Source organism: Phaseolus vulgaris, chromosome 3, assembly GCF_051622355.1.
Source record: "Phaseolus vulgaris cultivar YP4 chromosome 3, ASM5162235v1, whole genome shotgun sequence".
NCBI lineage: Eukaryota > Viridiplantae > Streptophyta > Magnoliopsida > Fabales > Fabaceae > Phaseolus > Phaseolus vulgaris.
In genome coordinates this window covers 54319434-54344100 of record NC_143500.1, presented here as the reverse complement: position 1 = coordinate 54344100, position 24667 = coordinate 54319434, and the positions used below count along the sequence as shown (strand labels likewise).

The window sequence follows — 24667 nt, the reverse complement described above, 5'->3', positions numbered from 1 at the left end:
TATATATATATATATATATATATATATATATTGAAAAACTTAACACCTCTTTTAGGGTGTGTTTGCTTTTGGGGGTGATTGAGGTTGAGGGTGAGGGTGAGGGTGAATGGGTGTCACCCTTGTTTACTTCTAGGAGAGGGAGAGGTTGAGGGTGAGAGTGGGTGTAAAGTTTAGGGTATTTAGGATCCTTTCATAATTGAAGAAAAATGAGAGTGGAATGAGAAGAAAAGACAATGATGTCCTTCATACAATAATATTAATAATGGAAATTATTATTAATAATAATTTTTTATATATAACATAATTTAAAGAATAATAAATAATATTAAAATTATCTAAATAAATTAACTTAAGTAAAAAAATTAATTTAAATTAATAAAATGAAAAATAATAAAATTATACTTACATTTAAAATTATATTTAATTATTTTTTGAATTATATATTTTTTCTTTTATTTATAAATGAAACTTTAAATTATTTTAATTAACTAAAATATGCATAAAATTAATAATTATTTATTCTTTTTTTATATGTAAGGGTAAATTTGTAATCTCACATTTTGTACTATTCAAAGTAATTTAAAATACTCTTACAACCATCACATCACTCACGTATCTCAATAAACTTTATTCACACATCTACCCTAACATACCTTAATCCAAACACACTAACTTTTTTCACACTTTTTTCTCACGCTCTCACTTTCCCACACCTTGAACTTTCCACTCCCCGATCAAATTTACAGTGAGCGAACTTTTGATCTTTTAAATCAATTTTTTTGTAAACATTTGCCTTAGCATAAGTTATTATGTTTCAAACAATGCATAGTCTTATATAAGAATTATTACATTCCAAATAATACACGATTTTAGGTTAGAAATATTTGTATTTTAAAGAATATTTAGTCTTAATCATGAATAATTACATTTTAAATAACACTTATTCTTAATCAAGAACAACTAAGATCTAAATAATACTTAAATTTAACTAAGAGTGAATGAATGAGGTCCAAATAATACTTATCTTATATTTGCAACAATAATTTTCTTATTGGAGTTGATCATGTTGATTAACAAGTAAGCACAGTCTTCATTACCAGGTAAATTAATTAATATTAAAATTTTCAGATTAAATCCTTTTATGACATATATCTTTCTATTTACATGCTTTAAATTACTTTTAACAAAATATTTTCCAAGTGAGTTTTACAATTTTTTTTATAATGGATCTCAATGTCTTCATTATACGTCGATTTTATGAAAAACTCTTAATAGAGCATCTTTCAAATTAAAATATCATCTATATACTATAATTAAACATTAGGATCTAGGGTTTAGAAATATTAAGAAAACATCTGAAAATAATAAAAAATTTAACTATTTCTAATTGTGGATTTTGCCTTAATCTATTAGTAAACATCTTTTTATTATTAAAATAAATAATAATAATTATTTATCTGTCTTAACTTAAATAATCTTAATTTTTCATTGTATTTTATTTTTTAAAATATAAACTTTCCTCTATTTATGGAACGGTTCATATTCATCAATGTTCAATTATACAAATTAATTTCCTCACTTTTATTACCGTGGAAAATCTAAATGCGCGAGGTACAGTTCGAAGAAGAAAAGAAAGATGTATAAAAAGGCAAAGCACGTTTTCCACGTGTCCACAATTTCGCGGCTTAACCTCCAAAGAAAACAAAATACCTAACTATCGCAAAATCCACTATCGAAGAAGACCAAGACGCGAATCTCCTTTTTCTTTCCGAAGAAAATCAGGCAATTCTGTGGAGAAAAGCAGGAGCAGAAGAACAGAAGAGGGATTGATGAGGGAGTTCGTTCGGTTATAAACGCAGTCGAGGACGATGGTGAGTTCGATTCGTGATGGAGCCAAACCAGATTCTGTCATTGCGGACCACCACAACTGATCCCCAACATGTGAAGGTCATTCAGTGGGAGGACTTCCAGCACGATCTCGCGAGGTTGGCCAGTCTTTCTTCCGCATTGGCCCAAGCCAACCAGAAGAGGAGCATCCTTTACAACAAGCTCGACTCTCTCATCCAGGTAGGGTTTTACACTTTTAGGTTTAGGTTTTGGTGTAGGTTTAATGGTTATGGTTTTAGACTTTTTTAGGTTTAGGTTTTGGTGTAGGTTTAGTCATTGCTGATTTTCGAAACCGGTTTTAATGGTTTATCGTGTTGTTACCCTAAGTTTCTTTACATTTGGAAGTTATGTTTGTGCTGTTGACGTATTTACTGTGTAATAAATGAAATTGTAAGGAAATGGAGTTGGAATTTAGTGGCTGGAGGGTTGGCGTGTTTGATCTGCTGGAGAATCTGAGCTCGAGTGGGGAGTGGAATCGTATTTTTGGGTTTGATTTGGAAATTATTGGCGAAATGAGGTTGAGACGAAAACGTGGTGTTAAATGTAATTGCATTTAGGTTTAGGTTTTGGTATAGGTTTGGTCATTGCTAATTTTCGAAACCGGTTTTAATGGTTTATCGTGTTGTTACCCTAAGTTTCTTTAAATTTGGAAGTTATGTTTGTGCTGTTGGCGTCTTTACTGTGTAATAAATGAAAATTGTAAGGAAATGGAGTTGGAATTTAGGGGCTGGAGGGTTAGCGTGTTTGATCTGCTGGAGAATCTGAGCTCGAGTGGGGAATGGAATCGTATTTTGGGTTTGATTTGGAAATTATTGGCGAAATGAGGGAGTGAGACGAAAACGTGGTGTTAAATGTAATTGCATTTACTGTGAAAATTAATTAGAGCGAACTGTTTGACCTTTTGTTTTTCACTGTCTGAGTGGATCCATCGGTTTATTATGATGATTTTGGTTATGGGTTGTATATATATATTTGAGCTTGTGTGCCTTTTGTTTTCACTTTCTTGCACTGCTGTGCTCTTGTAAGTAACCTATGTTGCCTGTTTGTACTTTTACTTTTTTTTTTTCCATGTATTTTTACCTTACACTTGCTATTAACTTGTGTGCTTGGCATAAAATTATGGCTTTTAATCATGGATATATTCTTTGAGAACACACACAACACACTCATATGTGCATTATTTCATTTATGTCTATACATTTTGTAATGGTAGTCATCCCAATTCGTTATCATGCTTTATCTGTTTTGGGGTTGGTTGCTCCACTATTATCTAGTATTGATGACTTTGCTGTTTAGATTTCAATTTAAGTGCACCAGTTCCATCTTGTCAGTTTGATAAGTGATTTAGTTTTTATTTACACACGGGGATGATTTTTCCCACTAATTGTTGGTTTCATTTGACAAAAGTCAAAGTTTCCAATATATAGGTGTATGATTATTGCCTATTGATGAGCAATAATTTTGTGAACAGGGCAATTCTGAGTCATTAGGTCGGTTGAATGAACTTGAGGAGATGCGTGAGAAATTGGAATCAAAGAAAATGGTGATGGAGAAAATGTCAATACGTTCTAGGCTGGCTAAGGAGGATACTAGCAAGCAGGAGGAGCAGCTTACTGGTGAAGTGCAATCACTTTTGGTTGCAGGGGGTGCTCTTTCTGGATCCAGCAGAAACCTCCAAGTGAGTTGCTGTCTTACTCTATTCAATATAATATTTTTTTCCTGGAAATAATTAAAATTAATAAGTTCAGTAGTCTGTATGAATTTTTCTCTATCTTTTTTTTATCAGCAATGTTATTTTTTTTTATCAGCTTTTTATCAGCAATGTTGAAGAGTGTTTCTGAAACAAGAATGTATGTTGTGAATATCGGCAAACAATTGGGATGGTACACATGGATTGAACCTTTTCTTTTTTGCATCATTGTGGCTGACATTTTGAGGGATATTAATAGAAGAGTATATAAGGGTCTTCTATTCTATAAAACACTTATACTTCTATATGATCACGTCTATGTATCAGATATATGTATACAATTTTGCTACACTTTGATACTTCACTAATTTGTATCTGTAACACATCCAAGCCTTTAAAAAATTATGAAAATATAATATAGCCTAGATATGAGAATAGAAGTATGTGTAAGATTTACTAGCATTGTCTCAATGTACAAGAGTAGAAGTTGTCCTCTTTATGAATGATGCTCAAGAAAGGAATCTATTTGATACTTGTCCTATGTGTAGGTAATAGGCGTTGATTTATGAAAACAACAAACAGTAATGACAAGTTGACAACTGTTAAATCGTAGAAAGTAGAGTCATTGAGCTGAAATCGTGTATTTTTGAAACAACACAAATGCTTTATTTATATTAGGAAAACATAATTAATACAGTGAATAGAAAGAGATTTGATATCCTCTAAGAATAAAGATATGATACGAGAATAAAAACAAACATTCCTAATAATACATATATAATTTAGATATTCCTTATTATGTAGGATATACTCCTTATTTCTATAATTATAATACCAACAATAATCATATCCCTCTACGTGAGGCTAGCTATATATATCACATGATGCCATTGAACTTGATTTAAACATAATTCTCAATAATTATTTGAGATATGATTTGATTACATTAGATAGATGATTTTATTACATTAGGGAGATATGGTATGATTTGAAAAGGAGATATCATACTAAATATTTCCCATTATTAGATATTGATTTTGTTCCTTATTACTGTATCTCTTCGTCATTATAAATAAGAATAATCATGTGTACCCAATACATGGAATTTTAGTATATTCCTTCTCGGTTTATCTCTTCTCAACATGGTACCAGAGCAGTACCATCCTTCATGATTTGTTTTGTCACTAATCCTTTCAACATGGTATTAGGAGCCTAAAGAGAACGGGACCCTAATCTGTGCATTCCCTATAGGTCCACTGCTCATACGTGTAATTTTTAGAAGCATAGTATGCTTTATGGTTTTTGTTTTTTTTCCTTGTTGTCATTGTTCACTCCGGATACTCTATTCACCACCGTTTGCCTAGTTCAATGCTGACAACTTCTTGGGGAGTTTTTTTCTGACCAGCATTATACCATCGACCTTTATTTAGTGAATACTATTTATTGCCAACATTTTTTTGATGAGTATTGTTTACTACTAACATTTTTCCAACGAATACTATTTATCCTCAATCCGTTGAGTACTATTTACCATTGGCATTTTTCAAAAAGTATTGTTTATTGTTGTGGTTTTTTCAGTACTCTACCACATTTTTTTTGGTAAGTTTCCTTTTTGTTGAACTTTTTCCAATCGGTGTTATTGTTTGGCATCAACATTTTTCTGGTGAATATTGGTCAGTGTTGACATATTTCCACCAAATATTGCTCACCATTGACTTTTTTTCTTTTTTATTTTCATGTGGCGAGCCTTTTCTAGTTGGCAACCACCACCACTGGCATCACCTTGCTAAGTGATGACCACTTTTGCTCTTCGATTGTCAACTTGCCCTTTAAGCATTTTTGCATTGTTGCTTTTTTGCAACTGTTGTGTCCTATGAGCAATTTTGCTTTTGGTCAAGTGCCATGTCATTTATTCATGTCTGCTTTCTAGCAATCGCTGCACTCTTTGAGCATTTTTTCACTTTTCAGCAATTGTTGTGTCATTTACCCATTTTTTTCTATTTTGGAAGTTACTGTGTCCTATGACCATTTTTAACCGCTTGACTAGTATGATGAACATATTCTAGCTTGAGGGAAAGTATTCAAGATATGATCTGAAAGGACGAAGCATGTTGAAGATTGATTGTCATTTGCCATAGAGACAGTAATGTTTGGGAAATATCTACTGGCTTTGTCATTAGCTACTCTATCAGCTTTGACAACCAACTAGCTGTGTTGTGTTTGTGACATTTATAACAAGCTTGCCTTATATGATACATATGCTTGAGCTTGAGGAGGAGTGTTAGAAATATGATTTGATTGCACTAAATAGGGGATATGATATGATTTGATTTGATAGGGAAATATCTTACCAAATATTTCCCAATATTAGATATTGATTGATTTTGTGCCTTATTACTATTTTTTTTCTTCATTATGAATAAGAATACTCATGTATGTAGCCAATACTTAAAATTAACAAAGTGGTACCATCTTCGATGACCTTTTTTGTCACTAATACTTTCAACCAATATATTATTCACCGTGAGATCCCTTTTAATAATTTCCTGAACGTATTTCTTGTCCTCCCTCTACCTTAGTTGAAACTTCAAACCATATGATTTACTCTCGTCACCATTGGCTTCAATTGGCATTTTTTGGCATGTGTTCAAACCACCTTAATCAATTTTCTATAATTTTTTCCTAGATAGGTGACACTCCAATATGTTGGACACATAATTTTGTATCCTATCCTTTATTGTATTGCTACAGTTCCATCTTAATATGCTCATTTTTGGTCTTTCCACTTTTCTATCTTGTTCTTTTAAAGTCCAAAATTCACCACCATTAAGTAAAGCATTTTCATTTTAACCACCCATCTTACGCGTTACATCTACATTAGTTTTCTAATCAATTTGTAATATTGCTGGTAGATAATTTAAATAAAACTTCTGGTATGACATCTCTATTTTTCTTGTTTCTTAATGCCTATAATTTATTTTACTCCTACTTAAACAAAAACACTTGTTCCAATGTTCATCTTCAAAGCTCAAGTTAACCTCTTCCCTTGATTGTTTGGCTAAAAAACTATATCATCTTCTGAAAGCATACATTTAGGTATAATCTTTTGCTTGTATTTAGGAAACACTTCCAATACTAAATTTATACAAGGACTCAAGGCTGAGGTCTAATGCAAATCTATCTTTATAAGAATGTCCTTAGCCTCGCCTCTAGGAGTTTTCACGATTGTACATACTCCATCTTACATGTTTTCTACAACACGGTCAATACATGTAATTGAAAAATTGGAGAATGAGGTACGAAAGACTGTTTTCCAGATAAGATTTTGAGGCTGTGCAGAGAACAAAGACATCAGGCTGTGTGATGGGTCTGTAGTATTCTTTCACTTCTCCTCTTCTTCCCTTCCTTAAGTATTAAACCATAAATTACGTTAAGAAAACTAAATAATTGTTGCATACATGGGCAACTTGGACATAACTATTATAGTCTTAAGTTGTATTCCATCTCGCAACCACCAAATGTTCATCATACAGTGATAATTTATAAGGTGTAAATCCTTAATACGTGCTACATATAGTCCTCAACTCTCAAGGACAACATAGTTTTGACTATATTTTAATTTTAGTTTGGGTGTTTTCTAAGTTACAAATTGTAAAAGGCAAAGTTGTATTTGTAACGGGTGATTGTCTTGTCTACTTCAACCTGTTGTTAATTTAGGACGGTTTGTAATATAGTATTAGAGTTATTCTCCTAGTGTAAGCTGATGGCCTGTATGGTACAATAGCGCAGTTAGTAATCTTTGACATCTTATCTTTTTGTAAGCCAATTCGTTGTTGTCAACACAACATTAATTAGTTACTTATTAGTTTTTTTTTTACTTACACACTAGTTAGTTGCTGATTAGTTTGTTAATTACAAATTGGTTAGTTAGTTAATCATTAGTGTTAGATATTATTAGATATAATTAGATATTATGAGATATCATAGATATTGTTAGATATCTCATATTTATGTAATGGGCTTAGCCCATATGTTTCTTTTCCTATATAAACATAACCCTATGTGTTCAATATACACAAGGAATTTACCCTATTCTTTCTTTTCCTTTAATAATTAGTTACTCTTATAACTTCCTTTGTACTTTACATAAACTGATCCCATTGTTTGTGAGAGTATGATAGGATGCATGTAAGGATAGGAAGTATATAGGCATAGGAACATGAATTAATAACAAGAGTTGAATCTCTTCATGTGTTGCTATCATGAAATACTTCCATGATCAACTTAGAGTCAATGATTCCATTTACAATTTGAGAGTAGAATAAGAACAACATAAGAACATATAAACTTAAGTAAGAATGAGAATAAAACAAGCTATGGATAGATGAATTAACAAAAAATTAAAAGGATGAAAAGTCTTTGGAAGGGATGAAGAATGGTGCACCACTTGTAGAAGAAGAGGACTCCATGCTTTGTCAAGATAAGCTCCAAATGTTAAATAATCACTTTACTCCTAGGAACCAAGTTAAGACTAATGCTTCATCACGCACATAAAGGTGTCAAAAATTTGCTCCCAAATTTCTATTTATCTAAAGTGTTTTTTACAAGAGTTAGACATGGTTATTTATAGGATAAACCATCCTAAAATCCCAATGCTAATTCTAAGGTAGTATGTGTTGGTTGAGACTAACAAAGGAAATAGGAGGGAAAATTTAAAAATTCTAATGTGTCCCAGGAAAAATAATGAATTTATCCTACAAATTTAATGTTTCCCAAGAAATACATAAATAAAGAAAATAATGAACTATTTATGGGAGCAAAAACATCTTGTCATGTTCCTCATTGTTGTCATTAGAATAACATCTTCTTGCTCATTTTCTTTGTCTTCATTCATGCACTCTTTCAGAGTAGAATATTTGTAAGATACAAAAGTTTAACATAAATTTTCTTGTATTAGATTTTAAATTTTCTAATGTATGGTATGTTTGGACATATTTTTTTTTTTAATTTTAAATTTATTCCCATCCCTTATTTTGATGAATATTACTTTTCTGGGCTTTAAGTTCTAGGGGAATGTGTTGTCTCTTGATTGTAAAGATGATTGTTAGGCAAGAAGATAAGGAGAAAGTGTGGAAGGTGTATTATAGAAGGAGATTTAAGAATACTGAATAAGTGGGTTTTCGGGTAGTTTTGTTGGTTACGGTTGGTCTTTAAAGAATGACCAACCCGGTAGGTTAAGGGGACTCTTTTTTTGTATGTGTGTTGTTTTGACAGGAGTAATACCTGTGTGAAAGGAATTTATTTCCTTTGTGAATGTTTGTATGTTCTGTAAGGTGCTGGAATAATAGAAATCATTCCTTTTTCGGTGTTCAAAGTGTGAATCTTTTTCTTTCTCTTTTTGGAGCGTAACAATGATTCATTTATTGGTGAAGTATGTGTTAAAAATTGATATTAACTGGATTATTCTTGTTTGCTTTTACTGAGTTCACCTTTAGCTGAATAGATTATACCTTTCTCAGTTTCTCTTGTACTTGTTCTTAAAAAATTATTAACTCCTTGTTTTCTCTCAAATGTGCTATAAAAGCTTTCTTTTCTCTTAGTCCATGTAACAAATGACATTGATGAATTTGTTTATTTGAATCTAAATAACAACATTATTTCTTGTTTTGAGGGAAACGAATTAATTATTGTTTACATTTTACTAGTGTTAGCAGAAAACTGATGATGCTTTTATTATAGGAATCGAGCATACAACTACTGTCTGATGAAAATGGTTATGTTCATTTGAGAAAATTGCAAAAGATGCTGAGGAGGAGGCAACAGCATATGATATCTCAAATTTCAATGCTCTATCCTGTTAAGATCTTGGTTGGACCATCACAAGAGCAAGAGCTTGAGGCATATCCTTCGGGTAACCTGGCAGGTAAGGGTTATTAATAGTCTTTTTTTCATATGTGCATAGTGCTAAGGTGAAAAGAATGGCTAAGGTCATAAGAAGTCAGAAACTTGCAATTTAAATAAACTATTGAAACTTGAGGTGCTGGATGGTTCAATCGCTAATCCTTATTTTCTTATTGGTAGGATATAGTTCTTCCATAAGTTGGGTTATAGGGTGTCTTTCATCTTGTACTCTGCTTGGCTGGTGTGTTTAGAAAGTGGATTTAGGACTAACTCAACTCAACCCTAAGAAATTGGCTTGCAAGGTGAGATTTAGTCTTATTTCTAGTTGATGTGAGTTCTCCAACACACTCCTTCACACCGATGACCGGACTTCTTGAGCTTAATAAATAATTCTATCCCAAAAGTATTGATTACAAAGATCTATTGAATCTTCTAATAACTTCTAACAGTACACCTAATATCCTACTAACAACCGTGGATAGCAAAGAGTGGTGAGGAAATAAGCCTAGTTGGTGCCATGTGAAATTTTTCTTGCCTAGTTTGCAAAGGAAATGCATTGGTTCAGGGAAAAATACCAAATTCCCTAGTTGCCCCATTAGCATAATTTTCTGATTCCTTGTAGTTTTTATGTGGATTGACTGTGAAACTGCATCTCCTCCTCTACCACCATGCATGGTTCCACTCCACCCAATGATCCGGAGGTTCCAGCTCTGGTATTTGCTTCTCTTCTCCCAAGCCATGCTATAACCAAAGGTGGATGGGCATGTAGAAACCTTCGGCAAGCATGTGGCAAAATCTTCTTATGTAAAATGACGAAGAGCATTGAAAAGGATGTATACATCATGAAATTAATGAAACTAAGGACTTCACTTTCAAATCTCACTAGAAACACCACTTAGAGGAATTATTAAGGGAAATTAGGAAAAGGAAGAGGAACTGGCCAGATACAAGCAAGGCAAGCATATGTGTCAAAATCATCTGAAGTGAAATGGTGAGGAGCATTAAAAGGATGTATACATCATGAAATTAACGAAAGTAAGGAGGACTTCACTTTAAAATCTCACTAGAAACACCACAAATGAAGGAATTATTAAAGGGAAATTAGGAAAAGGAAGATGAATTGGCTAGGTACAAGGCAAGGCAATGGAAGGGGAAGATAAGGTGCTAAAGAGCATAGGAGGAAGATCTTGACTCCAAAAGGAGAAGAGCCAGAAAAGAAAATTTTACAGGATAATATTGTTTTCGAACAAATAGCTTGCTCTTAGAACGGATACATACTTTTTTTTACCAATACATTTTCTTTCTTTCTACTTTTATTTCCAAACAAACAGTGGAACAAGAGGAAGGGAAATATACTATTTTTTCCCCTTTTCTCTTGAATCAAACAATTGGAAAGAAAACATTTTTCTCTTCTCTCAATTTTCTATCTTCTCATTTTTTCTTCCCTTACTAACAAACATAGTTACTGCTAAAAGAAAGAAAAGTGTTTCACTATCTGCTCAGTTATAGATGTTTATCTGATTCTGTCTTCATCCTGTTTTCGTTGAACCAGAACTAAATCTGTATTCTTTTATCATAATTTATGTGATTTAACTTGTGAACCACTTCATTGTTGCTCTATATGGAGGCCTAATGTGCAAGGTTGAATCATTATGTCTTTTGAGCTCTGTTATGTATTTTCATTTTTCTTTGAAGTTTCACATTCAATTTGTAACCATTAAATTGACAGATCACTGACGGAAATACAAACCTTTCGAGCATCCACCAGTTAATTATTATTGTTTTTCATATTACTTCTCTTCGTACTGTTGTAAGGGACTTTCATGCCATGTTTTATAATGTGACATAGATGCACTAGAAGACCATAGCCATTCATTGGATGCTAACTCTAGTTTACCTTATGTTGAATTAAATTATCACAACTTTTTTGCTAATATTAACTGCAATTGTAAGTGATACCTTCGCTGATTTTTATTGTTAAAGGTTTCATTTATTTCTTTGCTCAGGGACTTCTGCTGGACTTAAACCAGTTAATCAAGGAGCCTTAACAATTCATGGTCTGCATTTGAACGTGCTATCTTTTAGGAAAATGAGTTTTTTCACTGATAAAAAGGAAATTCAGGGGTCTGCCACTGCCCTAGGATATGTTGCACATGTAAGTATTAGAATCTACTGGGCCTTTATTTTTTTCTCAACTGAATGTCTATTTCTATCTTATGTTTATTGTGATCCATTTACAAAATTTGTCAGGTACAGTTTCTAAATTTTCATACATGTTTTGTTTTTCCATTACAAAACGTCTGTTTCCAGCTATAGCATTTCTGATGCTAGTTCATGTCGATGATTATAATTATTGAAATGTCTCCCCTCTTTGAATAATTTCTGTTATTGAAATGTACTTTACTGGACTGATTTTCTCGCAGGCTGTTACACTTATAGCCTCTTACTTGCAAGTTCCTTTGCGATATCCTGTACGGTTGGGTGCTTCTCATTCATATATTGTTGACAATGCACCTTCAACAGAGCTAACATCTGAAGCTTCATCAAATGCAAACACAAATACGCATGTGGAATTCCCCCTTTTTTTAGAAGGTCAAGACACAACAAGAGCAGCTTATGCTGTATTCTTACTAAATAAGGTATATATTTCTATTTCTTATTGCTTGTAGTAACTCTCAGTCTGAGTGCAGTTAAATGCATTTTTCACTGACACTTTCTGCCGATTATCATTTGTCTGATGTATTTGTTTTACTCTGGCTTTTCATATTCGTTGATGACTATGTTTCTAGTCTGTAGCATCCGTGTTTTGCTTGGTTAGTAATTGAGTTCCTTTATGTTTCACTGAAATAGCTTCCTGGCCAAGATTGCATTTCTTTTTTGGGACTTTGCTCCAACTTGTACATGCTGGTTGATTAAGAAATTATTTGGACTATGAGAGTAAAGTTTGTTTCTGAACTGAGTTTCTCCGTGTACTTCCTCGTACCAAAAACAAAAAAAGGCTTTACATGCACTGAAAAATAGCATAAAATGTACCTTACGACATTCTACATAATTTGATTTTAACTGCAGGACCCAGCGTGTTGGCAGGTAGGTTTGCATCTGTATTATATCTTAAATATGCTCAATGTATTTAAAGTCTCGCATACTTAGTTACTGCCTTTTATTTTTTTTTCAAGTGTGATTGCCTGAACGAGATTCGATATTTATAGTGCTGACATATACTTCCTAATTAACCTTAGAGCTCCTTTCCCTCGAGCTTTTTTTGATTGTAGGATTTAGAACAGCTTTTGAATTACATTGATGCAAAGAGTTTGGGACCACGCCATGTACTTGATAATTTGAGGGAGCTCTTGAGGATTATCCAGTCTTCAGCGTTTATAGACAGCTTGATATAGTAGTTTTGTATCTACTGTAATTTCCTTGTAAATCGATTTTTTTTAATTCTTGCCTGGTGCAATTTTTTTGGTGCACCTTCCAATGTAGCGTTGTTATCAAAATAGAGCCCAACTTTCTATAATGGATTTGGTATTCTTTAAAAAAGAGTATATAGTACTGCCCAAAGTATTGTTAAACCTGAAACAGGGAGTGGGGTAGAACTCCCGATGAAATCCTTCTTTGGGTGAGAAAAGGAGATGCAATGATTTTTCAAATTTTGATGATTTTAGTACGCCATGTGGTTTGTTTATTTGATTTATTTCTTTTAACAGTTGTTGATTGAGTTATTTAAAAAAAAGGTTTTTCTTCAACGCCTTTGTGGTGCATTTATCAGGATATGTTAAACGATTGAAAAATATTTTCTGAACGTAAATATTTGAAAGAAAACTCTATTTTGTGATTACCATTGAGTTTTACATTGAAATAAGAACAAAAGAAACCTACTAAAGGAAATGCAATTAGTGGAGAAAAATAGTGAAAAACTGAGTTATCATTGAGTTATTAGACTAAACCTCAAATATCTCAACTTCCTCCTACTCTAGAGCTTTGAGAGCTCTAGCTCCTTCCACCTGACAAGGGCATCCCTTACCATAGCTTTAAGACCATAGCCTCTTCTATAAATGAGATCTCTATGTTTCCGCATGTGATTTTTAGCCAAAATTGATACGTACTTTACATCTCCATCCTGTCTTTCCAATACGAAAAGACTTCTCCTAGAAAGGAGGCCTGGGGAGAAGCTCCTTCTATGATGAGATATGGTTCCATGCTTTCCATGTATTTTTTTCACTAGCTGCGATGAGGCACTCTATCCTTTATCGGCTGAGCTCTGATATTAATGGTGAGAAACAAGAAAAACACCACAAGAAGTGAGGGATAACATAAGTATTTTTTTAAGCTAGAGTAACGCAATGTTAGAAGAGAAGAAAGAGAAGAAATTACTTAAGATATTTTTATATTGGTTTAGTTAGTAGAATTGACATAGATTTTAACGAATTTTTTTTAGAGTAACAGCAATGTAACAAGACAAAAAAAAGAAGAAATTATTTTAAGATATTTTTATATTAGTTTGTTGGATCAGTTTTAAATTTAAACTTATGAATTTTATTATGAAGAATTTCCTATTGAATTAGTCAATAGATAAATCTTAATATTTAGATTATCACTAAATCGTAACTTTAAACCTATTATTTAGACTCAATATTATGAATGAAAAATAATGCTAATATTTGAAAAACTGCTACAAATTTAAATACATGGAGAAATGTTATATAGGAGAACAATAAATTATAATTAATTACTTATTATAGTTTATATATTGATTTTACATTTTTCAATCAAAACCTTATTTTATTATTTGCGTTTGGAATTTCTTATATATATATATATATATATATATATATATATAAAAGTTTAGTTTACTTTTGCTAGAGATAGAACATCATTAATCATGTTTCCTTCTTCTACACCTACTTTTATTTTCTTTTATTCGAACGTTAACAATTTATCAACATAGACTAATGAATAAACACTGCCTATTATTTTCTATAATCACCTCATATTAAATGTTATTTGTATCTTGATGATTTAGTGTAATATCAATACCAACTAAAATATACTTTAACTAAGATACAATTTAATTAATCTAATTTTACTAAACCAGAAAAATAGATAAAAAAATTAAAAATACAAAATACTTATGATTTCTTTTATTAAATGCATGAAATTCTTTAACTTTTTGTAATTTAAAAAATCCTTCCAAATATTGTTACTTGATATTTTATAAAACCTTTTAGATTACAAAATTCTAATAATAATTCTTTCAAAAGAAAATTAAAAAATCTTTTAAATTTAAACTAATTTTTATATAAATATAAAATGATATTCTAAGATGAATATGCTGTAGCGGTGGTGTTGTTGGCATCCCCATTTGGTTGTTGTATCCAGAAAGCAATGAGTCGTCGTAAGTGCTGATTGGTCAAAATATAAATCGTTTTATTGATAATCGTTGCTGCATTGAATTCAATTGCATCAATGGCGGGGGTTTCTCTCAAGTGCGGTGACTGCGGTGCTCTCTTGAGAACCGTAGAAGAAGCCCAAGAGCACGCCGAGCTCACTTCCCATTCCAACTTCTCCGAATCCACCGAACCGGTTCTCAACCTCGTTTGCACCGCTTGCTCCAAACCCTGCCGATCCAAAACCGTTAGTCCAATCCACAATTCTCGATTCTCATTCTAGGGTTCAACGATTTTCTTCTTCTTTCTTTTATATATTATGTATGTGTGTTATTAACTGAATCTGTTACTGTTTCTGGTTCTGTTGTTTGGATCACGTATACAGGAGAGTGATTTGCACACTAAAAGAACCGGTCACACTGAGTTTGTTGACAAGACTTCCGAGACCGTGAAACCGATTAGTTTGGAGGCACCGAAGGTGGATGCAGCTGCTTCGTCGGAAAACCCTTCCGGCGCCGCATCAACTGATCAAAATGAAGGTGTTTTTTTAGTTTAAACCGAGTTAATTAACATGGGATATTCCTAATCTAAAATTGTAGAGTTATGAATTAGAGGCTTAATTACATGTAACACGTTCTTTTTAATCAGTTTTAGTTCCTACAATCTAGATTAGAACTGAATAGAAAGTGTGTGGGTTAATGACTAAATAGTCAAGATCCTGAAGGTACAGGATAAAGCGAGTATTTAAATATAAACGAGATTTCACCATTATTCATTTAGGTAATGAATGATGGAATTCGATACTTATAGTTAATGAATAATTGTGAAGATGGTGTTGTGGTTTTAGTTTGTACTTTGCCTGATTGTGATGTATGTTGTAATGCAGAAATGGTTGTTCCTGAAGTTGACAAAAAGCTGCTTGAGGAACTCGAATCAATGGGTTTTTCGACGACACGGGCTACGCGGGCGCTTCATTACTCTGGTGAACTTACTCGCAGTCTTGCATAGTTGTGTAGTGTCTTTACTGGTCCAAAATTGTAATATTGTCGTATTTTTGTTCTTTTTTCCAACTGGTTTGTTTTTTTGCTTTCACATGTGAGAAGACCAATATAGGCTTGTGTAGTTTAGGTGGATGAAATGGAGGATTGTCCAAGTAAAATAAATAGAGGAAGACCAGTTATGTTCACCTTGCATGAGACTGTTTTTATTGAAAATGTGACTTGCAATAGATCCTAGCAGCATTGCTTGATCCTAGAGCTAATCTCACCTAGTGTGACGAGGCTTGATTGCTATTTTAGATTTTTTATTTTTTCTTCCTGCCTTGAAAATTATTTTATTTTGATGGAATAGTGATAGAAAAGGGGAATAATGAGATGGTGTGGAAAGTTTATTATAAAAGGAAATTTAAAAGATAGTTAGCTGTTTACAGCTGTTGCGGAAGGGGGCTGAGACTTTCTTTCAGGAAGTCTATATATTCTTCTCTTATCTGGTAGATGGAAGGAGGATTATTGTTTTGTAACCGGGAAGGCCCTATTTTCCTTTCTAAACCTTGGTTTGGAAGTTTTCTGAGTAGTAATACAGTTTTGAGGGACTGCCTCTACAATTTCTTTTTTGTGTTTTACCTTCTCTGTGAAGGCTCCTAACAAATAGTTTGTGATCATCTTTAGTTATTATTGCATCATGACACATTTCTGGAGTATGTTAGCTGCTTATGTATATGTAAGTGAGTACAATTGATTATAATAGTGCCTTTTGTCATGGGACATTCTTGGACGTTTGGGAAATGTTTTAGTCATATTTTCAAAAATATTTGCAATACTTTATTAATATTTGTATATATCTGAACATTTATAGTTATCGATACTCTATGTAGATATTATTAAATTCAATTTCTCCCTTCTACAGGTAATGCTGGCCTTGAGGCTGCTGTAAATTGGATAGTAGAGCATGAGAATGATTCTGACATAGATCAGATGCCCTTGGTACAGTATTATATTATTACTATCTCTCTTTGTTATTGTGTGCTTAACTGTTGATTGCTGCATAAGTAACAAATTTGATGTTGCAAACTTAAAACAAAAATAAGTTTAGTTCAAGTAATGTATAAGTGCCAAAATTTGTTCAGTGTAATCAACTTGCATCTCTAGTTTCTAACCTGCTGAATAATGATTCACTCAGGTACCTGCCAACTCCAAAATTGAGGCTCCTAAACCTTCTCTTACCCCTGAAGAACTGAAGGCCAAACAACATGAACTAAGGTATAAAACTGAATTCAGAAAACATTCATACTAAAGGGAAAAGTTATGAAAGAGTTTTAATATTATTATGGAGAAAGGACTTGAGAATAATTTTATAAATGTATTGATTCACTTGATGGAAGTAATGTATAATGATGACCCAGGGTAATCCCTAATTCAGATAACATTAACACTAAAGGGTGAAGTTACGAAGCTATTTTAGAGTTTTAATATTTTTATGGAGAAAGGAGTAGAGAATAATTTTAGAAATGTATTGATTTACTTGATGAAAGAAATGTTTGATGATGACCCAAGGTAATCCCTAATCTGCTTTCACCTGATCTTTAAAGGACACAGTTGATGCACTCTTTATTTTCCTTAGTAGCATAGGATGATTAAGTTAACAGCTAATGCGAATGTGTACTGCACCCTGAGTCCCTGATTTAAAATTTTAGGTAGTCTTGAAGTTGTTAATTATTAGAAATTAGAAATGTGTCTTCTTCTGTGTCCTCTACCATTTCATGTCAGTTGTATAAACGCCATTAATACACGACAATATTAATGTTATTGAAATTAGTGTCAATGTATTGAGTTCTGGCCTTGTGTTCAGTTGATATTGTCATAAGTTCATAACATAATGGCCTTTTGTTCTGGCCATTAATACACAAACATGTAGATTTTTTATATTATGTAGTTTAGCACATATGCACATGTGTCCAGAGCTAGTGTACATGGAGTTACTTTTTAACCCTATTTATTATTGCTTATATATCTTTAGATTGTGTAATAATTTGACTTTAAAACTATAATATCAAGGGAGAGAGCTCGCAAGAAGAAAGAAGAGGAAGAGAAGAGAGCAGAGAGAGAAAGAGAAAAGGTATTTTGTGGATTCATCCATTTGCTTCTCACTTATTTCTTGTGACTTTCTTTACTGAAATACACTTGTTTAAAATTTTTACATCATGGAAAATATGGGGATGTGCTTGTATGTAGACTTTGTTAGAGATATAAAACCAACCATGGTTCTCCATGTACATTTTTTAGCTTTTGGTATTGGGAGAGTTGGTCCCTGACATGGTGTATGACTCTATGATTGAGTTCAGTTACTCAATCAATGACTTAAAATGTTTTTGGGCATCTTTTGTACTAATTTTTCTGCTCTTATACAAGTCTAGTTATTCCTATGCAGTTGGACCAGTTTATAACATTGTAATATAGTATTTCTAAATACGTTTGTCCATATTTGTTAATGACTTTGGATTGTCATTTTCTTTATTTTTATGAAGGAGAGAATTCGCATTGGTAAGGAGTTGCTGGAAGCAAAGAGGATTGAAGAAGACAATGAGAGGAAGCGGTCTGGCTTAGCTAATAAATTTACTGTTGCACATCTTGTGTTTTGTTTTGAGTGCAGTTGGCTACAATAAAATTTTGTTCCTCTTGCAGGTTGTTGGCCTTGAGAAAAGCAGAGAAAGAGGAAGAGAAAAGGGCTAGGGAGAAAATCAAGCAAAAGTTGGAAGAAGACAAGGTTTCAACATTTCCTAACCATTTTGTTCTCTCTCTTGATCTTTTATTGAGCCAGTTCTTACCTGACTTTTGAATCAGATCATAGGAAGTGTCTTTAATTGGAATATGCATGTGAAATATATAAGTCCTAATTCAGTCCTAAATCTGTGTTGCTTACATCTATTTGATTTTGTTTTACCTTATGCGTTAAATCCAGATCGTTTGTCATGTGGCTGTTGTTGGATACTGATAATACATTTTGGGATTTGAATTTATTTTCCCTCAAGATCATTAACTTTCAAACATGATTGCTTAACTTTTTGTCTCAGTCTCTGGTAAAAAGATATAGAAGTCTAGGACATTAATTCAGGCTGTTTATGTAAAGATAAGTCACCATTGTCCATACATGGTTGTCAAAAATGAATAAAAATTGTACTTTATTGATAAAAAGTTATTTATATCTGATAGATTTATGTTCTTTTGAATTATACTATATTGTTTACATTTTGGAGTTGCATTCCACTTGGCATTTAGGTTATCCAAGTTATAGGTTAGATAAAAATGGTTGAGTTATGCTCCAACCCACAAATAAAGTGTTCTGCAATATGCATATTAATGAAACCTATTTCAAAAAAGTTTGGTGAAAGAGCTAATTTCTGTTTTGCCATTTTATTGTTTTAATGAAAGAATTGAATGATTTGAGATACACATAAATAGGAGCATTAAGTGCAGAGAAAAATGTGAGGGTTAATTTGAAGATACAGTGACTATTTGTGTTCAATGAAAGTTTCCGCAATGCCCATTTCCATACATGCTATACCAGAAACACCCATTCCGAAAATGACAGTCTACTTTTTGTTATTGCTAATCAAATTAAATATGGACAGAAGGAGCTTATGCATTTTGAACAAAACTGTTGGTAACGAAAAATAATCTTGGAGTTTGCTACTACCGCATTTATGGCTGCAGGAGCTTTTCTAGACTAATGTCTAAGTTTTTTAGAAAAACTTGAGGAGTACAACAAGCCTTTTTCTTTCAAAAGATGGCATAGGAAATCAAATATCTTTTATCACGGAATTTAAATCAAGTCACCTTGTTTGTCTATTATGACAGGCAGAAAGAAGGCGGAGACTTGGATTGCCTCCAGATGAACCTTCAGCAGCCAAACCTTCACCTGCACCTGTTGTGGAGGAGAAAAAGGTATGATCTTGGCCAAAAAAATTATGGGAACTTTATTTTTGTCAGTTACATGTTTATTTGAAATTTGTGCATGCAGAGTTTTGTGCCTGTTAGGCCTGCCACAAAAGCTGAGCAAATGAGAGAGTGCCTCCGTTCTCTCAAGCAGAACCACAAGGTACATTATTGGGAACACCTTTGTAGTTGACAGTATTAATAACTGTTTGATAGTTGATGAACTGGTGTCAATCTAACGTTGAATAGCATTAGCTTTAGAAACGTTAAAGTAGGTATTAAATATATTACGTAGGGAAAACTTCTATATGCTGTACTTATGAGTTGCATGACTCTAAATCTGGCTTTTGATCTCTGCTCTTCCCTCTATTGATTATATCAGAATTCTATAATGAGTAGAGGTGTGTGATCAAGCTCTTTGAAATATATTGTCTCTTTTATTTATCTTTAAGTTGGTATCAGAGTGGGTTGATCCCGCCATGCTGGTATCAGTCTTCTCCATCGAAGTATTCGTCATAGTTTTCTCCGGTATCCACCGGATCTGAAGTGTCTCTCCAAGCGATGACCAACCCTGTCGGTCCTGAAAGCAGATTCTGCTCCACGTGGCAAACATGCACACTCTTGGTTTGTTGTTGTTAGGTGCGTGACATCTCGCCAAACCTCCTGGTCTCTGTTTTGACCTCGAGTTCTTCATTTTCGGCATGGTTTGAGGCCAAACCTAGGGTTCTCTATTTGTTTATTGGTGGTTGTTTCTTCTCTCTCAGTCTCCACTTTCGATAATGTCTTTTGCACCTGCTGTCTCCTTCTCCGAAACTCCCACCATTACTTTTGAAAAATTCAATTGGAAAAATTATCTCTCTTGGGTTGCCTCAATTGAACTTAATAGTGTATGTTGACGATACAGTCATTCCAGGGCATGATGCTAACGGGATATCTCAGCTAAAGGAACACTTGTGTAAAGATTTTCAATTCAAAGATCTTGGAGGCCTCAAATACTTCTTGGGTATTGAAGTAGCTTAGTCAAAAGAAGGTGTTGTAATCTCTCAAAGGAAATATGCTCTATATATCCTAAAAGAGACAAGTATGATCGATTGTAGATTAGTGGATAGTTCTATGGACCTAAATTAGAAATTAATGATGAAACAAGGTGAATCTGACTCTGATCCAGATCTAAAAGACTGGTCCGAAATACTCTTTATCTTACTAGTACTAGACTTTATCTATCTTTTGTAGTTGGTATTGTTAGGCAGTTCATGCAGGCTTCTTGTATTGGCCATTGGGATGCTATCATCTGTATTTAAAGATACCTCAAAAAGGCTCCATTACAAGGTCTGCTAGATGAAGATAAAGTAAACACCCAAATCTCTGGGTGTAGGGATGTTGATCACGCTGGATCCCCTATTGACAAAAGCTCTACTATAGGACATTGTATTTTCCTTGGAAGGAAAAATTATTTCTTGAAAACGTAAGAAGCACAATGTAGTTGCCTGATCAACTGTTGAAGCTGTGGATATAGAAGAATGACGTCTCTTACTTGTGAACTTGTATGGGTGAAACAATTTCTTCAGGAACTTAACTTTTGTGAGATTCAACAAATGAAGATGCATTGTGATAACCAAGCTACTCTGCACATTGCTTCTAATCCAATGTTCCATGAGAGGACTAAACACAGAAATTAACTGTCATTTTATTTGGGAATGATCAACTTGCAAAAAAAGTGTTTACAAAATCCTTAAGAGGACCTCAGATTGAATTTATTTGTTCTAAGTTTAGTACGTACAATTTGTATGCTCTACTTTGAGGGGTAATGTTAGAATAGGTATTGAATATAGGTAGTAAGTAGTTGTATTGGAAAACTGCTATGTAGTGTACTTATGAGTTGTACCTATCTCTATACCTAGTTCTTGTTTTTGATCTTTGCTCTTCCCTCTACTCATTCTATCATAATTCTATCAATATAAATATGAGAACACGAGAGGTATGATCAAGCTCTGTGAAATATGTTGTCTCTTTTATTTATCTTAAGTAGAAATACCATAGAAACCTCCATCACTTTATGCTAAATAATACATTTTTTAGTGCAAATTTTGCATATAGCTTTTACATCCAAAAGTATTACCCCCCTGAATCTTTTCTACTTAGGTTCTTACTGCAATACCCTAACCTTTTTGTTGTCATGAAGGATAACTGTTTCTTAGGACATGCCCTTTTGATCTAATAATTTTAATAATTTTTCACGGCAAAAAGCAAAAGTGGTAAAATTGTGTTTTCCAGAATAAAGATGTACTGCTACTTAAAATTGAGAGTAGAACATTCATTTTGATCTTTGATAATACAGAAAGATATATCTAGTTGATCCTGCAACGTGGCCGTTTTTTAGTATGCATAATGTTAGCCGCATTTTACCTTCTGCTAAAGGAATTTGATTGCTTACATCTCTGCATTACTTCTCAAATATTGTTTGTCAAAATGTATCTTCTTAAAAACATTGTTACATCTTTAGCCTATTTACATGTTCACGTATTCTTGGAGCAGGAGGATGACGCCAGAGTAAAGAGAGCATTCCAAACTCTTCTAACTTACATAGGGAACGTTGCCAGAAATCCCGACGAGGAAAAATTCAGAAAGATACGTCTTAGTAACCAATCTTTTCAGGTATCAAACTCTGTCAGATATTGCCCCCATTTTCTGAATGCTTTTGAACCTTAACTTACGGTAAGTTTGTGTTGATGTTGGGTGTGTTTTACAGGACAGAGTTGGTTCCTTGAAAGGGGGCATTGAATTTCTAGAAATTTGCGGGTTTGAGAAGATGGATGGTGGCGAGTTCTTGTTTTTGGGCAGGGACAAAGTTGATATGGCGATCCTGAACTCAGCCGGATCTGAACTAGACTCTGCAATAAAGAATCCCTTTTTCGGAGTTCTTTAGATAAGGTAAGATGGTGCAAGTCTTATAATCAGACTTCACTTCTATTTCCAACTCCACTGCTACTCTTTCTTCATCAAACACCTGTTATTTCTTTACCTGAAGTTTATGAGGTTCATAAATATCTACACAGTGATTTATACTTGGCCTTCATATAAGTTTATGAGGTTTATTACAGTTTTCTTTCATGACTTCACCTTCTTCTATCTAATGTGATGCACGCCAGTTTGGATTTTTTAACCACTTTACCAAAACTCATAATGTAAAATTGAAATAAATTAGATAGAATTAAACTTTCTTTTCCACAGATTCTTTTACAGGGAATTTAAATATATTCAATTTAATTCTTTATTTTTAATGTATTTTTAATTTTTTTATTTGAATAAAATAATTCAAATGGATTGATTTTTTTAATTTTATTTTGGATGAAGTATTTTAATTATTGCTAAATATGAAATTATTTTAATATTAAATAATATTAATAACTAAATATTAAATATTAAATGTTATTCTAGTTAGTAATGTTTTTAGTTGAATTTGCTCATGATAAAGGTCTTTCTCGGTTAACAATTACTTGTTAATATTCACCACCTATCTTGGTTTAAGCATTTAATCAAAATTGTACGATGTTGGAATCTTGTTCTAACAATTTAACGAAATAAAAAATGAAAGTCTCTCGACACTTTTAACTTACATGACAAAACAATAAATATGTAAACATGTCAATAAACTCTACTAAATTAGGTCAATCATTATAATTAATGAATTAAATTATTTTAATGTGTATATTCATAAATAATTTATACATATTTTTTTTAATTAATATATGTTTTAAAATATAATTTACACTTTTTTTTGTTATTCTGAAAAGAAAACATACTTTTAAATATTTAGAAAACATACTTATTTAAATTTTCATTTAATTTTTTAAGTTACATGAACAAAAACTCGATTTAATATGTATATATAAAAAATAATTATTCAAAACTTGTCATTTAAAATTAAACTAAACCTTTAAAAAATAAACTCATAAATATTATTATTTTTTAAATAAAATTTAATTAAAAAGCTTAATATTTTAGTTTCTAAATATATAATAAAACCTATAAAAAATAATTTAAAAATATAAATTAAGAAATTAACCTATGTATGACAACTCTTTAATAACAAAAAAAAAATTAAAATCGTCACGACTTCTTCACAATAACCACTGACATAAATCAGTAATATTTTAAAAAAAATCAAAAATTGGTTATTTGACACACAAAAATTGCATCTTAGTTGAAAAACTTTTTTTTCTTGCTTCTATTTCATATTTAGTCACCTTTGGTCAGCAGAGAAAATCTGAGAGAAAAGAACAATTCACAATGACGGAGATGAAAACCAAATCCTGTTATTTACTTAAAAGTGTTGGTCTTAGTTTATTTGCTAAGATTTTTACCATTTAATAGGAAGCATGTTATAAATACTTTTAACTAATTATTAATTATTTTATATATGACTCTCAAATTAAATATAATAAAATTCAGTAAAATTATTATATACAAAACAACATACGATGACATAAATAGTACAAAAAATAAATAAAAACTATATTACCAATTGATTAATTTTACATCATTGTTTTTAGAGTATGACAGATGCTCCTCACCAATATTACAATATATTTTCTAGTGTCTACCATTGGTGTCATTATTGGTATTAATTATTGATTAATTTCTTAAATATGCTTTTAAGTAATGTGTTGGACAACATCAATGAATGGTGTTTTATACATGATGGAGTCTTCATTTTGAATGACTACAATTTGCAATACAAGTATGTTCCATTGAACACAGCATCAATTTTTCTTAATTTTTTTTTTAAATATTGAAATTCACCAGCCACCAAGATAAACACAAATTTTCTTTTTTTATTTGATAAATTCATGGGTGAAAGTGCTTAACTG

The 24667-nt window shown here is 32.3% G+C and overlaps 2 protein-coding genes across 4 annotated transcripts; both read left to right on the top strand.

Annotated features, from left to right (window-relative positions):
* Positions 1 to 1559: 1559 nt before the first annotated feature.
* On the top strand, positions 1560 to 13145 carry LOC137808732 (UV radiation resistance-associated protein). 3 transcript variants are annotated; one of them, XM_068609995.2, is made up of 6 exons: positions 1560 to 2067; positions 3359 to 3565; positions 9317 to 9500; positions 11485 to 11633; positions 11902 to 12117; positions 12751 to 13145. In XM_068609995.2, the coding sequence occupies exons 1-6, from the start codon at positions 1888 to 1890 to the stop codon at positions 12871 to 12873; spliced, it is 1059 nt and encodes a 352-aa protein (XP_068466096.1). In that variant the 5' UTR covers positions 1560 to 1887; the 3' UTR covers positions 12874 to 13145. The 3 variants fall into 3 exon arrangements, with proteins under 3 accessions (XP_068466096.1, XP_068466097.1, XP_068466098.1); XM_068609996.2 differs by having other exon boundaries at positions 1627 to 2067; positions 12735 to 13145; XM_068609997.2 differs by having other exon boundaries at positions 1627 to 2067; positions 12718 to 13145.
* A 1644-nt stretch (positions 13146 to 14789) lies between these two features.
* LOC137808730 (ubiquitin-associated (UBA)/TS-N domain-containing protein) lies at positions 14790 to 22896 on the top strand. Its single transcript, XM_068609994.2, has 12 exons — positions 14790 to 15112; positions 15251 to 15404; positions 15752 to 15847; positions 16771 to 16847; positions 17044 to 17123; positions 17919 to 17979; positions 18389 to 18456; positions 18546 to 18627; positions 19719 to 19805; positions 19882 to 19959; positions 22332 to 22451; positions 22546 to 22896. The coding sequence occupies exons 1-12, from the start codon at positions 14945 to 14947 to the stop codon at positions 22720 to 22722; spliced, it is 1248 nt and encodes a 415-aa protein (XP_068466095.1). The 5' UTR covers positions 14790 to 14944; the 3' UTR covers positions 22723 to 22896.
* Positions 22897 to 24667: the final 1771 nt, after the last annotated feature.